We start from the raw sequence: 15,024 nt of genomic DNA, 5'->3' as shown, positions 1-15,024 counted from the left end.
AACTACCAAGTCCAGGCTTGCACTACACATAAAGGAGAGTGGAAGTGAAACTAAAAAAAAACATACCAGGTTATTAATTATGGTTATTTTAGTCTAGCTTCAACATGATGCAAGCCTTTTTAACACATTTGGAAGCAAAGTGATTACAGATTATGAAAATTAAATCTAATATTCTATAGAATTAATAAAGGTAATTTTTAAAAAAGTTAATCTACAAGCATTTCAGTATTTCCTCTGCCAGCCTTAGCTGTCACAACAAATGGTCCTGACATTGTGATAAGACAGACCAAACCCTTTGCTCTTCTCAGAGAAAATGATTCCATTGTATTTACTTCAAGACAGGAATATAGTAAAGAAAGCTTTTCTTATACCAAAACAAGTTATAACTCATCCATGTTTTTTGTTCTTAGTAAGGAAAACATGTTTTCCCTTACAGAAATATTCCCTCTATTAAAGAAACTGTCCTTTAGGTAAATAAGAATATAATTTTTTTTCCTCACTTGCACTAGAATTTGGTTCCATAATGCATACATTCAAATAATATTTTGTGAATTCTTGGTATTTCATCCCACATTTTCAATGAGTTAAAAGTTGTTCTTCCCAGAAGAATGCACAATATACACAACGCTCCCTGCCCCCAAAACCCTCCACCAGTCCTGTAGTACTTACTCTCTGTAACCAAAGAGTTACACAAGTTTTGTGAAACAAATGATGACAGGGTAGCTCTGTTATGATTTCACCTTCCACATATTCACTGCAACAGATAGTACAACACTGCTCTTGACCTAAACCCATGATGAAGAAAAAGCATTAATCAGCAGTAAAAGCATTAATTTACATCTAAAATGGGCTCAGATTAAAATACATATATTATCAGCAGTATCACTAATGTTACAAAGTACAGTCACAGTAACTCCATTAAAGATTACTTTTCCAAATGGATCAAAATTATACTCAGATTCAAAAGATCTTAAGACAGCATTTTGCAGTAAGTATACTTAAATCTTGCATCTATGGTATTAGAGAAAGTTGAACTTGTTCTTACAGACTTTGTGGAAATTACTTTTTCATTATTTCCATACCATTGTGGTCACCTGTGACAATAATCTGTGGCAGACAATCTATGGTTTCTTTTGTAGCTGGTGGATGAGTCTGTTCAACATCAAATGTAAGAGACTCCAACTGTGCCAGAGCAGTCTGAAAGGGGTAAGAAGAGATCAAGTTCTATTATTCACAAATGTAACATTTCATACAAAACAAACAAACAAGCATGAAAAGGAATCCAATTCTAGAAGAGTTATGTTTTAAAATGGAAGATATGCCTGTCAAACTAACCATTTCATAATTTTTATTTTTGCAATGAATGAATGAAACTGAAGGTCAAAACAGCAATGCCTTGCTTTTGAAGCATTCTTAGAGTATGAGGACATAGTCACAACTTAATCTACAGTGAACTTTTGTTAACTTTATAAAGTTACAAAAGAAAGAAAAAGCAGCAAGTTGAAAATGTAATAAAGCTTGCTAATCTAAAGCTGTCCTTTCATTGTGCTTCTGAAAATAAATGCCTCATTAACATGTTTCCTGGCCTCAATTATTAAATTACTCAGGCACAAACAAAAAATGTTAAGTACCTTGGCTACGCTAAGAGTGTACACTTCAAGAAATAAAAAACCCAAGATCTATGTAGATATTTCTAATCTTAAGACAGACAAAATGCTCTGAAGTAACTTTTTTTAAACTCAATTTTTTTACCATACAAAATCTTTAAGACTATAAGTCTACACCATATTTGCTGTGTACGTCATATACTCAACTGTGTAATACCCTCAGAGGGTATCCAGAAGAAAAACAATATTAAAATAACAGAACTCAGAATATTTGGTTGTATTTGCTGAAAAATATACTACCTGTTTGAACAGCATACAAACTGAAGAACCAAGAACAGAGAAACACCAGGTTCACACTCTGAATGAATTAGTCACATCCTTTAAGTACAACTACTTACTGTTCTAATCAGCTTGAAAATTATTTACACTATTGGCCACAAAACTCTCTTAGTAAGAAGTGTAAGATAGCGTGATATTTTTGTAATATTGGGAATACACTTAACTAAAAAGCTCTATATACTAGAGAAACACTGGACTATACAGAAACCTTTTCAGTAGTCTTTCCTCTTAAACTTCCCTGAAGTTACTGCAGCTGCAAGCTGAAAACATGCATGGACTTGGGTTTGAGCTCCTCACCTCTGTGAACTGGCACAGGAAATACTTATAAAGTCACTGATGCAGCAGAGGCAACTAGCCCGTTCTGTACTGCTAATGAAGTAAACCAGACACTCCCAGCTACGTATTTTCTTTATAACAGATGGAAGAAAAAATATTTAAAATCACACATATATTCTATTAAGTTTTAGGAACTCAGAGAGCTATAAAAGCTATACAACATAGCAAGTATCTAATACTTTCATTACTTCTCCTGTCCAGATGTCACAATTACTTGGGATAGATCTCTCCCACTTCCCTCCAATTAAGATACACTTGAATTTTAGATGCTTTATTGTGTCACATCCCTTTCAAGTATTTCAAAGCAATAGTAAATTATTTTGCTCATATTTTCTGAACAACTTTACTAACCACTTCATACTGTAAAAATATGTGCTCTATATTCTGCTTGAGATTTGAGGGGAATATTTGGAATTCTTACTCAAAACCTGTGTTGCCTATGTGGTCACAGTCCATACAAGTCCATACAGTCCTCTACCTTTTATTACTCATATATCACTTTCTGCTGACTATTTCCAATATGCTAAGACTTCTATACCCACCATAAAGTTTCACATGCTTGTGTGCTACTTTCAAGCACAAATGCTACATAAGAGAATTGGCTTTTCCACATTCACAGTGCCCTGTACCACAGGTACCTCTGTAGTCATCTGGCTGCTTGCTATGGTGTTCAGTGACACTGTTCCTGGTGACACAAACATAATTACAGCACCTACTCAACCAGCCATGCACATAATCATCTAAGATTATTTTTACAGGTCACTCTGACAGGACTGCACACATTTCTTCTGACAGAGTACTTAGGCAAATGCTGTTATACAGGAATGAGAAAGAAAAACTTAAGAGTCATAATAAACTCAGTCTCCTTCTCAAGTGTTAATGTGCACATAAAAAGAAAAAAAAGATGGGATTAGTTTATTAGTTTCCCCTCTCTACACAGATCATCTTTGGTGCAAAGGAGGAGGTCACCTGCTTTTGCAGTTCTGGTTTTTTTGATGTGGTGAGAACCAGCCACTACAAAAGAGACAAGAATCTTTATACAGCTTCAAAACACTGCTTTTACAATAAGGATATCAACAGACCTTCTCCACATTAATGAAGTGTCTCTAAATAAGTAACACTAACAAGATCCTACACAGCTGGAAAAGGCCCTGTGATACTTGATCATGAATGATGACCTCCCAGATACCTTGGGGGATGTACAAAACCTGGAAACTGCATGACTGCCAACTTACAGGATTGGCCCCTTCCACTGCCTTGGAAAAGACATGGGAACCTTATTCAGAAAATCATAGACTTTGCACATATTCATGGAAAAGAACCCCATTATCTATGATTGTTCCACTGTCTGCCAGCTTTAGAGAGCATTTCAAAGTGCCCTTGGTATTTTGCCTGCAAGCACACTATGACACACAGCCTGCCCAGTTCATCCCTTTAAAGTGAGTGCTAGCAGTTAAACTGCCCCTTGCTGCCCTAAACTTACATAACCTACAAAATATTCAGTTCAGCTGTTGTAACATCATATTATATGTCTACACATCATTTAGCTCTTATTTTGACAAATACCCTGCAGGGGAGATTTCTGGCAGTGCCAGAATTGTCATACTGCATCAAACTGGATCTCAGCTAGCTCTGTAATCACTCTGACATTGACCAACCTGAAGTAATAAACAAAAGACAAAGACCATAACCATGCTGGCTCTTGATAATAAATGCTTTGGTCTATATCCAAAATTAGACAGGTGAAATGGGATAAAACAAGATAAAGATAAAAGACTTTTGTTTTCCCTGGTTGTTTCTCTTCCTGATTGTTACTCAGTGGGTCTTTTAAAACTTTTTTAAAAAAACTTTTTTTTTTTTAATTTAAAATATACTGAGTAAGAAAGTCAAACACACAAGTCTTCTACAGATAAATAAAAATTTGAGAAACCCAAATGGACTCTTGCAAAAAACCAAAACTGGGACAACTCACGGGCATAGATTCAAGCATAAGCTTTCCTTTGTTATGTAGAGAATTTGGCAAAATTCTTTAGAATTAAAAAATGGCATATGTTTACACTGGTAGAAACCAGTAACTTTCTTTATCTTACGAGGAAATAAATACAAATACTAAAAGGAGCAGGTACTGATAAATGCCTTCTTATAGTACATGCTTTAAAAGAACTTTCAAGATGTATTTTCATGTTTGCTGACCCAAAAGTTCAAGCTAATACAGGAATGCATTTTTCTCTTATTCTGCTGATTTTCAGATAAAGATGAAAAAGGATTCAACTATAAATATTTTTGCCACAACATCACAGATATAAGACCATACTTTTATACCTCCACAGCTTCTAAGTGTCCCTCTAGTGCCATATATGTGAGAAATTGAGGTTCCATGTAAGGAATTGCTTGACCAAGTCCTAGGCCATCACCAAACTCATCAAGTAGTCTGAAAAACATGGGTTAGGAAACATGGTCGTATTCTCAAAATTAATAGTTACAACACAAAGTTTAGATATATCCAATTATTGCACATCACTTGTTAATAACAGCCCGATAGCCAGCCAGCTGATTTCCCCCTCCCTTGCCTCAACTGGACATGTAAATAAGATAAAAAGCCCATGGGTCAAGAAAAAGGGCCATGAGTCATCAATCACCACCACAGGCAAACAGACTCAATTCAGGAAAAGCCTAAATTTAATTGAAATTTGAACCAGATGATCTTTTGAGGTTCCTCTTCAATTTAGGCTGCTCTATGATTCTATTAATTTATTGCTAATAAAAATGAATTTGAATGGTAAGAAACAATGACAAAAACTAAACCACCTTTCCCTTAGCCCTCTCTTTATTTCCAGGCTCAACTTCACTCCTTCATCCTTGAGGCCTCTAATTTTCCCTATCCCAAGCAGGGTAGAGGAAAAGGAACAGGTGTTGTGGTCTGTCCATGGGTAGTTCCTCTTTGCAATTACTTCCTCCTCATGCTGTTTCCCTGCTCCTACATGGGCTTTTCCCACAAGCTGCAGTCTTTCATCAATTACTCCAGCACAGGTTCGCCCCACATACAGTTCCATCAGCAAATTCCTACCTGTTCCACCACGGTCTTCTCCGGCACTAGAGCACTTCCTCCCCCTTCTTTTCTGACCTTGGTGTCTGCAGGGTTCCTTCTCTCACATCATCCTCATTTCTCTCTCACACACTGCTTGCTGTTCAGCATTTTTTATCCTTTCTTAGTACTTTTTTAGAGGCCCCACCCTATGGTGGGTCCACTGGAGTCAGCTGGAACAAGCTGTGTCCCACATGGGGCAGCCCCAGCCTCTCAGAGGTAGTTCTGGAGTTCTGGTCCCAGCACAGTGGTATCACACTCCCACAGTATATACTTCAGAACATCCTGATGGGAGTTCTTACTGTGAAAGGGTATAAGTTCAGCTAATGTGTTTCATATGTATTGCTATTAACGTTGTTTACAACTAACAATCAGATTTTGATGACATCATGTGTCACAGTTCATGGCTTGGCTGGTCCTTTGAGTTCTGTTTTAGAAATTCAGAAATTAAATCTTAAAACAGGCACAATTGAAAAGATGTACAGGTCTGCATATGCTCAGCATACCAAACCTAAGACCGTCAAGATCTTTGTTCCTGTTTTTAGTAACTAGGAAGCTTACCAACCTCCAGCACTTAAAAGACAGCTTCTGTCCCTATCACACAATTCCATTGCTAGCTTATTGCCTGACAGTGTAAGAATACAGGCCAAGAATACTTCTAGTTTGGACTCTCATGCATTAGTCCCTATTATGCTTTTCTAAAATATAACTTCACAAGCAGGAAACAAGAGTGTTGGTATGTCTGCACTGAAGTCTACATTTTAACAACCAGAAGAGAGCAAGTGTTATGTCTCGCACTGGAAAGCCTTTTCTAAACAAACATTATATTATTAAACATTACACTATTTTGTATGTGGCTCCAATCACTTTATTCCTGGTATTTGAAGCATTTTTATAATAAATTGATTGCAATATCCTTCAGTAATCTAATGACAGAAAATGGATTGAAGCATTCAAAATTATTACAATGTTGGGTAAGTTTATGGCATTTCAAAGAGAAATAAAATAGACTTATAATGACTAACTTACACCAGTTTCAAAGGAGGAAAAGACCAATTATAAAATAGGACTGATTTGAATGCTGATTACATTTATATTGCCTTATTTATGTTACACTTCCACTTGAAAATTAAATTAGAAAATAAACTCATGCCTTGCACATTTAGGGCACCAAAACTTTCTCAAATCACAGCCTGATTTAGCAAATCTATTATCTTTGGTCTCACTTGAAATACCTTAAACTTTAAAAATGAGATTATTAGTCCCTGAAGCAACTGCATACTGATAGCCATAAGTACTTTTGACATCTTATACAGAAAACAAAATACTAACTACAAAACCTCTGAAATGAAAGCAGACAACTATCAAATACATACCTCCACTCCACATCCAGGTCTTCACTCACACTGGAGTCATCCTCGAGATTGTTATTTCCATCCAACAAGAAGAATCCAAGATGTACAAAATCACGAATTGGATCATTTTCCTCATCGCTGCTACTTTCTACTTCTTCTCGGTACTGTAACCAAGGAATTTCACCTTCCTCCAATAATGCCTGCTCCCTTTATATAAATAAATGAAAAGTTAAAACTAAAAAGCTAAGAGAATTTACAAACACACATAAACAACAAAAGCCAAACGTAACACAAAGACTAAACAGGCATGCTTCCCAGACTACAGTCACAGATAAGAAATTAGGCATTTGCCATGAAAATTCAAGACATACACAGAGCTCAGAATCTAGTAACACCCATGATTCTGTGGCAAAGTTTTGTCTAATGCTCAAGGCCAGCAGTACAGTAAGCAGTTTGCTTTGAATATTCCCTAGTATAGCCAGCATCCCTGCCAGAGTTAAAAAATTTGGTACTAAACATATTATTCATCTACAACTTCCTAAAGGCATTAAGGAGAAAGACTGACACCCAGAGCAGCCTCCATGGCAAAGCTTGGCCTGAATGGGATGCAAAGAGCTACTACTTGCAAGAGAGCCTATCTTGCAAGAGAAAGACTCCTCTCATTCCTGGATATTCTAGAGGAGCAGAAGTCACCTGGACGCAGAGAGTCATGGGGCTGTGAGGCCCACTATCCTTATAGAAGGGAAAATAAACATGGATTATGTTAAAGATGCATACATTTTTATGCTGTTCATATCAAAAAAAGTTAAAAAGCACACAGCTCCATTATTGTTCTGAAAGAGATGAGTTGTTATAAAGTTTTCATAAAGTCACACTAGCTCTTCAAGACCCAAGAAAGTGGAGAATACTAAAAAAGCATCAACAACAAATGGGACTGCTTAACAATAGGTACTGTGCACCTAAGAAGCTGAAAGAACACTTAGGTGTGGCCTTTGCTTTATAAAGATCCAAACTAGAGTCAATGTCAGATGCTTAGAAAAAAGCCAAGAACATTCTTCTTAGCTGTATATAGCTACAAATTTTGCCCTATACCAAAGGCAGCTACAATTTACAAAGTACTGAATCTCTGGAAAAATAAAGTAAATTTAAAGTCACTAGAGTTAGCAAGAAATTCAAGTTTTCTTTAATCACTGATATGGCTGCAGAAAATATGGAGCAGCAGTGGAATAGGAGAAGCAATAAAACAGAGATAAACAAGTTCTTCTCAAGGAGTTCTAAGCAGTCTCAAAGGATGTTTATGTAATGTCTTAACAATTAACTTGTCTAACTGGCTTTTAAAAGTCAATATATTAAGACTATTAACCATATTGACATTACATGTCAATACACTCTCATTGTTTCTGTGTTTTTCATTACAAAGAACTCTTTTTATGAAATGTCATACTTTTCCTGTATGTATTTGAAATACATACAGCTACTCAGATTATTGTGATGTAGGCAAATGATTGTTGCTAGCATGGCAACTACTATTAGATGTTATCCTATGTAGTAAATATGTTATCCTATGTAGCTGTGTGAATATCCTACTACTGGTGGTGCTAGAAGCTATAGGAAGTTAGCCAATAAAATAAAGGCATACTCTTCTTGGAAACAGAAGTCTGTGCTCTCCTCTTTCACACCACTGCTGCTCCTCTGCACACCAAGGTCAGGCTCCTCCCTGCACGAGATAGTCTCCCAGCTTTCATCACTTGAGGACTGCTCTTTTTCCGCAGCAGTAAAATAGGAAGGCACAGATGTAGACCATTCTCCATCACTGCACTCTGAGCTGCAATTTAAACAAGTAACAGAGTATGAATTCAAACATTTCTTTAGGGGAAAGAAAATAATTTCCTACTTTTCTATCAACATTGCTCTCAATATAGGCAACTTTTTTGTAAGAGAAATTAATCTTGTGCTATCTACAGATGCATTGCAAATCAAGTGAACATAGATATATTTAAAAAAAAAAGAAAATTAGTCTGTAAAAAAAAATTCAAACATTCTACCCATCTTACTTTGCAAAAATGTTTTGTTCTTCCCTTGCCACATATGTTGAGTACAGGAAACAACTAATGAACAGAAACCAGTCTCACTATACACATCTTTCTCCCAGATTAGAAAAACAGTGGCACTGCTTAGCAGCAGTGGCACTGCTTGATTAACAAATAATAATAAATGTTGGCCTTACATCTCAGCCAAACCAATTTAAAGTAACAGATCTCAGAACATATAAGCCATATAGAATTACCTTTTTTAACATAGAAAGATATAATGGATGACTTACTCCAAACTATTTGATTCACTACCTCAAACAATATGAAAGGCAGGGAGTTTTGAAAAGACAATTTGCTCAGCCACCACAAAGAAAAGGGCAAATAAATAAGCTTTGAGCAGCTTAAACAAAATAGTATTGCTAGCATAATCTTAGGAAGGATAAACTACTGCTACCATTGGTAATGGCACTTGGATGATTCACTCACTACAGTGACAATTATTGAAATTCAAAATAAAGTCAACTAGTCACTTCAAAAAGTTAGAGAAAACATACATGTGAACAGCCAAAATGCTTACTAGACCTCATTTTATAAAGCACCACAGCATAGTTTTCTAATCTGCTAAACCCATTATGTTTAAGCGTAGTTACCTCCTCACTTACAAACTCACTAATTTCCTCCCTTTATTGAATATTACAAATGCATGCCAATAGAACTTTCAAATTAAGGAATTTTCAGTGTTTTTGAAAAACTGCATAGTACATACTGCAAGATTTACAAGAATAAATAAGTTCACGACACAGACTATAAATAAGCATTTTAATTTGGGGCAGGAATAAATTTTTCTAACACAATTTTGATGACTAAAAAAAGTGATGGAAATCAGAATATTCATTGATTTTGGGTTATTTTAATGGATTACTTTAAAACAGAAATCATATCTATTATGAGTTTCTGATATGTAGTTTAATGAATCTTGTATTACACCATCTAAAGTTGAATATTGACTTTTTTAACCTTTTGATCTGTTTGGTTCTTTAGCTTTGGGTTGGGAGTTTGGTTTGGAATTCTGTTTTTATGTTGTATGATCAAGTTTTTAAATATATATTATACAATTTCATCTCAGACGATTGTATCTAGCTGAAATACTCAGATGCCTTGTTTTAGTTGTCGCTGTTTTAAAATCTGAAAATGACTTCCAACACACTTTCAAACACTCCTCCTTTACTTTTAGTCAAATTTGTACTACTTAAGGTTTATACACAAACACTAATTCAAACCAGAAAAGGATATACCTAAAGTCACTAACTCTAAACAACTGAAGAACATTAAATATTTCAGAACTCAGGATTTAACTGTGCTCAGTTCTGCATGGGTGCAGAACCTGACTTAATGGTTAGAGAGTTACGGACTTGTCATTTGCCAAAAGCATAGCACATGAACTCAGCATCTTCATGTGGATTTGTTGACACTAATCCCTCCCCTAGCTGAACTCCCTCCTAACCTGTACCTAGCACACAGTCCAAAATTAAATGGATGGAGCTAATGGATATGATCCTCCTCCCTCAACCCTGCCCTGGGACCTTCCAACACACTTTGAACATACATGGTTCTAACAAACATGCAAGACTTTCTCCTTCCCACACAGCTTCCCCACGCTAACATCACAAAAGCTGTGTACCTCCTCAAAGCAAAAATGTGAGGTGGAGGCTCACACTGCAGCAATCAAAAGGTGAACTTCTCCCTGGGTTGGGAATACACTAAAACTGAGCTGAAGGATGTAGTTTGACACATATGTCAAATCCAGTTTTTATGCAGCTCTGCATGAACATAAAATATGGCTTAAAGCTTTAAACATAAAACTTCACCTTTCAAGAGTGAACATATTACTTCTTTGTACAGTCTAATCATTGACAATTTATTTCATAAACATAAGTACTTTCACATAAATTATGGGGATTCGAAGTTAAAAACATATGATTCCTGTTTATTGGTTCAGTTACTGTCATCATCAAGAACATTTCTAATAATGAATCCATGTTTCTTTTTGTCATGCTACGGTAACCCATCACTGTGCATCATGGAAGCTAATGCTACAATTGTAGAATATATTACACTTTCTTAACGGCATTTTAATTTTCTAACAACAGCATTTCAAATGAAAAAGACTATGCACTAGCAAAAATTTTTGAACCTTACAAGAAAATGAAGAATTCATTTTCAAGTACCTTTAATAAGAATCACAGAATTGTCAGGGTTGGAAGGTGAAGATCATCCAGTCCAACCCTTTTGCCACCCTGCCATCCAACCCTTCTGCAGTCCAGTCTGGGACACAGGAATGGTCCCAGGTGGGTTTGAAATGTCTTCAGAGAGGGTGACTCCATGACCTCCCTGGGCTACCTGTTCCAGTGCTCTGCCACCCTCAACCTAAAGTTCTTCTTGCTGCGGTAGAACTTCTTGTGTTTTGGTTTATGGCCATTGCTCCTTTTCTTGCCACTGAGCACCCCTGAAGGGAGTCTGGCCCCATCCTCATAGCACCCACCCTGGAGCTATTTATTTGCATTAGTGAGATCCCCTCTAAGTCTTCTCCAGACTAAACAGACCGAGATCTCACCTCTCCTCATAAGAGAGATGCCCCAGACCCCTCATCATCTCTGCAGCCTCCACTGGACCCTGTGCAGTAGCTCCTTCTCTTTCTTCAACTATGGAAACCAAAAATGAGCACAGCACCACAGATGTGCCTCCCCAGGGCAAGAAGGGGAGCAGGATCACCTCCCTGACCTGCTGGCCGCACTCTTCCCGACACATGCCAGGATATCACTTTCCCTCCTGGCCCCCAGGGCACATATGACCAGCTCATGGTCAACTTGTCACCCACCAGCCCCACAATGTCCTACCCAGGAGAGCAGCTCTTCAGTGGGTGAGCCCCCAGCCTGTGCTGCTACTGGGCATTATCCCCCCCACAGGTGCAGGATCCCATACTTAACACCTTGAAGAAGAAAAACCCCCAAGTCTGCTATTTTAAAATGCATTTGTTCTCTCATAGTTGCAAGTCTGCAACGTTTTAAGGACAAGATTTTATGCTAATGAATTTTCATGCTTTTCCCTCTACAAAAATACAGGATACAATCTACTAAGCATGTTAGCTTATGAATGCCAAGCACATGCACATCAGCAGAGAGCAACATCAATATGACATGTCTTGTAAAGTGGGAACAGAATCAACAAGATGAAAGCAAATTGCAAGAAAAAGAGGGAAAAAAGCCATCACAAACACTATTACATCTCATAAGGTTAGCAATGTATTTACCCTCAAATAGCTCAGTTACATAATTCCAATTAATAGTGAAGATTTTTAAACTAACATTTTATGAATAGAAGTTAATCCACATAAGTTTTATCCAAATTATTTTGTCTTTTGAGTGATTTCTTAGGGTGAGTGTATGGTGCTTGCATCCCCAATTATCTGTTCTGTTTATGCTCGATGTTAAGTTTTGCACCTTTAAGGCTGGTTCTGAGAGTGAAGGGAGCAGAGACGAAGCGCGCAGTTTGTTTTCAGACACTGCACTCACTCCTCCACATTCCTGCTCCAGGACTGTGTTGTCTGCGGATGGACGGACAGCGGGACAGAGCTCTCCTTTGCTTTTAGTTAGTTTTAGCTGAGGCAGAAGTTCCCTGAAGTTCCCTGAAGTTCCCTGGACTGTGGTTTTTCTTTTTCATGGAGCTGTTCAAGCCTGCTCTGGACTGAAAACCCAGAAGAACATTGAGAGTTCACACCTATGGCCTGTCAGAGCCCAGGATACTGCATTCCAGCACCAGAAGGACTGATAAGAGACTGAGTGAGCCGAGTTACACCCCATTAGAAGGAGTCTCTGAATTTTAATATTTTTAATTTTTTTTATGCTAGTGAATACTTTTCTTGTTAAATAAACAGTTTTTTCCACTTTTCTCCAAGGAAATACTTTCCTGAATCAGTTGGGAGTGGGGCCACTTGAATCTGCTTTCTAGAGGAACCGCTTTTGGAGTTTCCTCCCAAATTTGCCCTAAACCAGGACAGCTCAAAGCAGGAGAAACCTGAACACTGCTTCTCATGTTAAGGTTGGAGCAATTTGTAAATTAAAACTGACATAGTTAATAGCTACTTTGGAAACACCCAGTAGTCTGAAGAATTTCCTTTAAAATGAGATTATAAGCAACCCTATCAAGTTATTCTTCAGATATTACAAGGAAAAAAAAAATTCTTTCAAAAGGCTGGAGACAATAACATAAATAGGCTGCCATGCAGAATACTGAGATTTGGAAGCAAAAAAACAAATTCTGAAGAGTAAGCTTAGAAGGAAACTTTCAAAGCTGAACAAGGCTTTCAGTCTTTACCTTCCATCTGCTCAGTAAAAATGAAATAAAAACAAAAAAGTAATATTCCACTGTGATTAGATGCTCTGACTGCAGACATAGGGAAAGGCTTTTTACATTACCAGAAGAGTGAAGGATTACCGAAAGGAAAAGTTGGCATCTTGTTATCTGATCATATTCTGAAATGCCTGAAATTTTTATGTCTCATTTGCTAACATATTGTTCAGTTTCACACACTATTTACACAAAAGATTCAATACTAGAACAGATAGAAATACAACATTTTTTACCTGTCTTCATCTTTGTGGGACACTAAGTAATGTGTGTTGTGGTCTTCAAACTCATTCCAAAAAGCACTGTCACTTAGAACATTGTTTTGCTCTCGAGCTAGTGCATTTCTTCTTAAGTCTATTTCTATGTTCTTGTGATAACTGTGCATTCTTGAGAGAAAGAACATACCAGAACTCATCTCATCTTTGCCATCTCTCAAGGGACACTCAGGATGGCACTGCTGGACATCAGCAATTCCAATTTTTCTCCAGGAATCATTTTCCTCTTCATCATCACTAGGGAGATGTTTTTCTCTCTCCAGTTGTTTAGCAGTATTTTGTTTTCTAATTTTAGGTCTCACTACCAGCTCAGACAAATTTTCTTGGTCAGTGTCTCCACCACCGATGTTTAATACATCAGCAACTAGTGCAGGGGTTCCAATTCCTACATCCATTACATGTTTTATCTGCTGTTTTTCATAACTGTCATCACCCAGGCTAATTTTTGGTGTAGCTTCATCTTCAGCAGATTTAGGTGTCCTATTGTTTGGACATGCCAAAGGCATTGGTCCTGCTTCTTCACAACTTTCTCTATAAATGCTGTGGTTGAAAGCAGACAGTTGTGACTGTAAGTCATTAATAGACTCCATGTCTTTTTCACACTGAGAAAGTATGTTATCTAGTCTTCCCTGAATGAGACCAGCCGCTTCTCTTATCCAAGAATAATTGTCTAGAGCATCCTCTTCCTCTCCATCACTGCTATCTGGCTCATAGGAGTCAATGTTTACAAAAGCAATTCCATTTTTACCATTCAAATCATTATGACCTCCAGACGTGTATTCTGTAACATCCTCAGATTTTTCATCAGGATTCATCAAGTCCCGTGAGATTTGGTTGTCTTCTAGGCCATTACAGAATACAGAAAATGGTAATGTTTGGCTTGATGCACTTTGGCAAACAGGTTCTCGAGTATCAGCATCTTTTGACAAAGGCTCATCTAATAAATCAGCAGAAACTTGAACCAATGGACTAGAATCTTCAGAGAAAGCTGTAAGAAAGAATGCACTGGAATAATCAAAACCAACAGAAATATTCTTGTCTACAACTGCTCATTTAAAAAGAAGGGATAATTTACTAGGACTGCAGTACAAAGTGATAGAAACATTTATCAGAGATGCAGTCATTCTTCAGTGATATATTTACTTTCTCATTTATACAAACTAAGCCTACAGAAATAGATCTAAATTATACAATTCCAGCTACAGATGTGATAGGGAAAAAAGTATTAAAGGAACACATATAGAAGCAGAATTTTTACACTGTTTATATAAAAGGGAATTATAAGACAACAGGAAAACTGAAAGAACATTTCTCTCTATACTGGATTATCCATTCATTAACTGGCTAAATTATGCCTTCTGCCACATTCAGATAAAGTCACTTATTGCTATTATAAATTACATACTAAAAGAACTGTTTTTTTTACCTGCACCTTTGAGTACAACTTCTCTTAAGAAGAAAATAGCAAGGTTGAATGTGGTATTGCAGCTAATAGTTGCTTCATCACAAATGCATTTTAGTTATATTACACTTGAACACCTCTTGCATAAAGGGACAATAAACATCAAATCTAGCAGCAAGAGTTAA

The 15,024-nt window shown here is 37.0% G+C and overlaps 1 protein-coding gene across 5 annotated transcripts in view; it reads right to left on the bottom strand.

Annotated features, from left to right (window-relative positions):
• The window catches only part of PJA2 (praja ring finger ubiquitin ligase 2), a 32,357-nt gene that overhangs the window by 729 nt on the left and 16,604 nt on the right, over nt 1–15,024 (bottom strand). For 2 of the 5 annotated variants that reach the window (XM_050987111.1, XM_050987110.1), the window contains exons 3-8: nt 13,399–14,425; nt 8,362–8,547; nt 6,744–6,929; nt 4,605–4,713; nt 1,083–1,197; nt 670–785 (exon numbers count right to left, since the gene is read on the bottom strand). In XM_050987111.1, the coding sequence (XP_050843068.1) occupies nt 670–785; nt 1,083–1,197; nt 4,605–4,713; nt 6,744–6,929; nt 8,362–8,547; nt 13,399–14,425 (1,739 nt within the window). Of the gene's footprint in view, nt 1–669; nt 786–1,082; nt 1,198–4,604; nt 4,714–6,743; nt 6,930–8,361; nt 8,548–13,398; nt 14,426–15,024 lie in introns of those variants that run through there. The other 3 variants (XM_050987112.1, XM_050987113.1, XM_050987114.1) reach the window with 3 other exon arrangements.

The sequence above is a fragment of the Serinus canaria genome, chromosome Z (assembly GCF_022539315.1).
Source record: "Serinus canaria isolate serCan28SL12 chromosome Z, serCan2020, whole genome shotgun sequence".
NCBI lineage: Eukaryota > Metazoa > Chordata > Aves > Passeriformes > Fringillidae > Serinus > Serinus canaria.
Note: the sequence above shows the minus strand (reverse complement) of the source record. Positions and strands in the feature narration are given on the sequence as shown.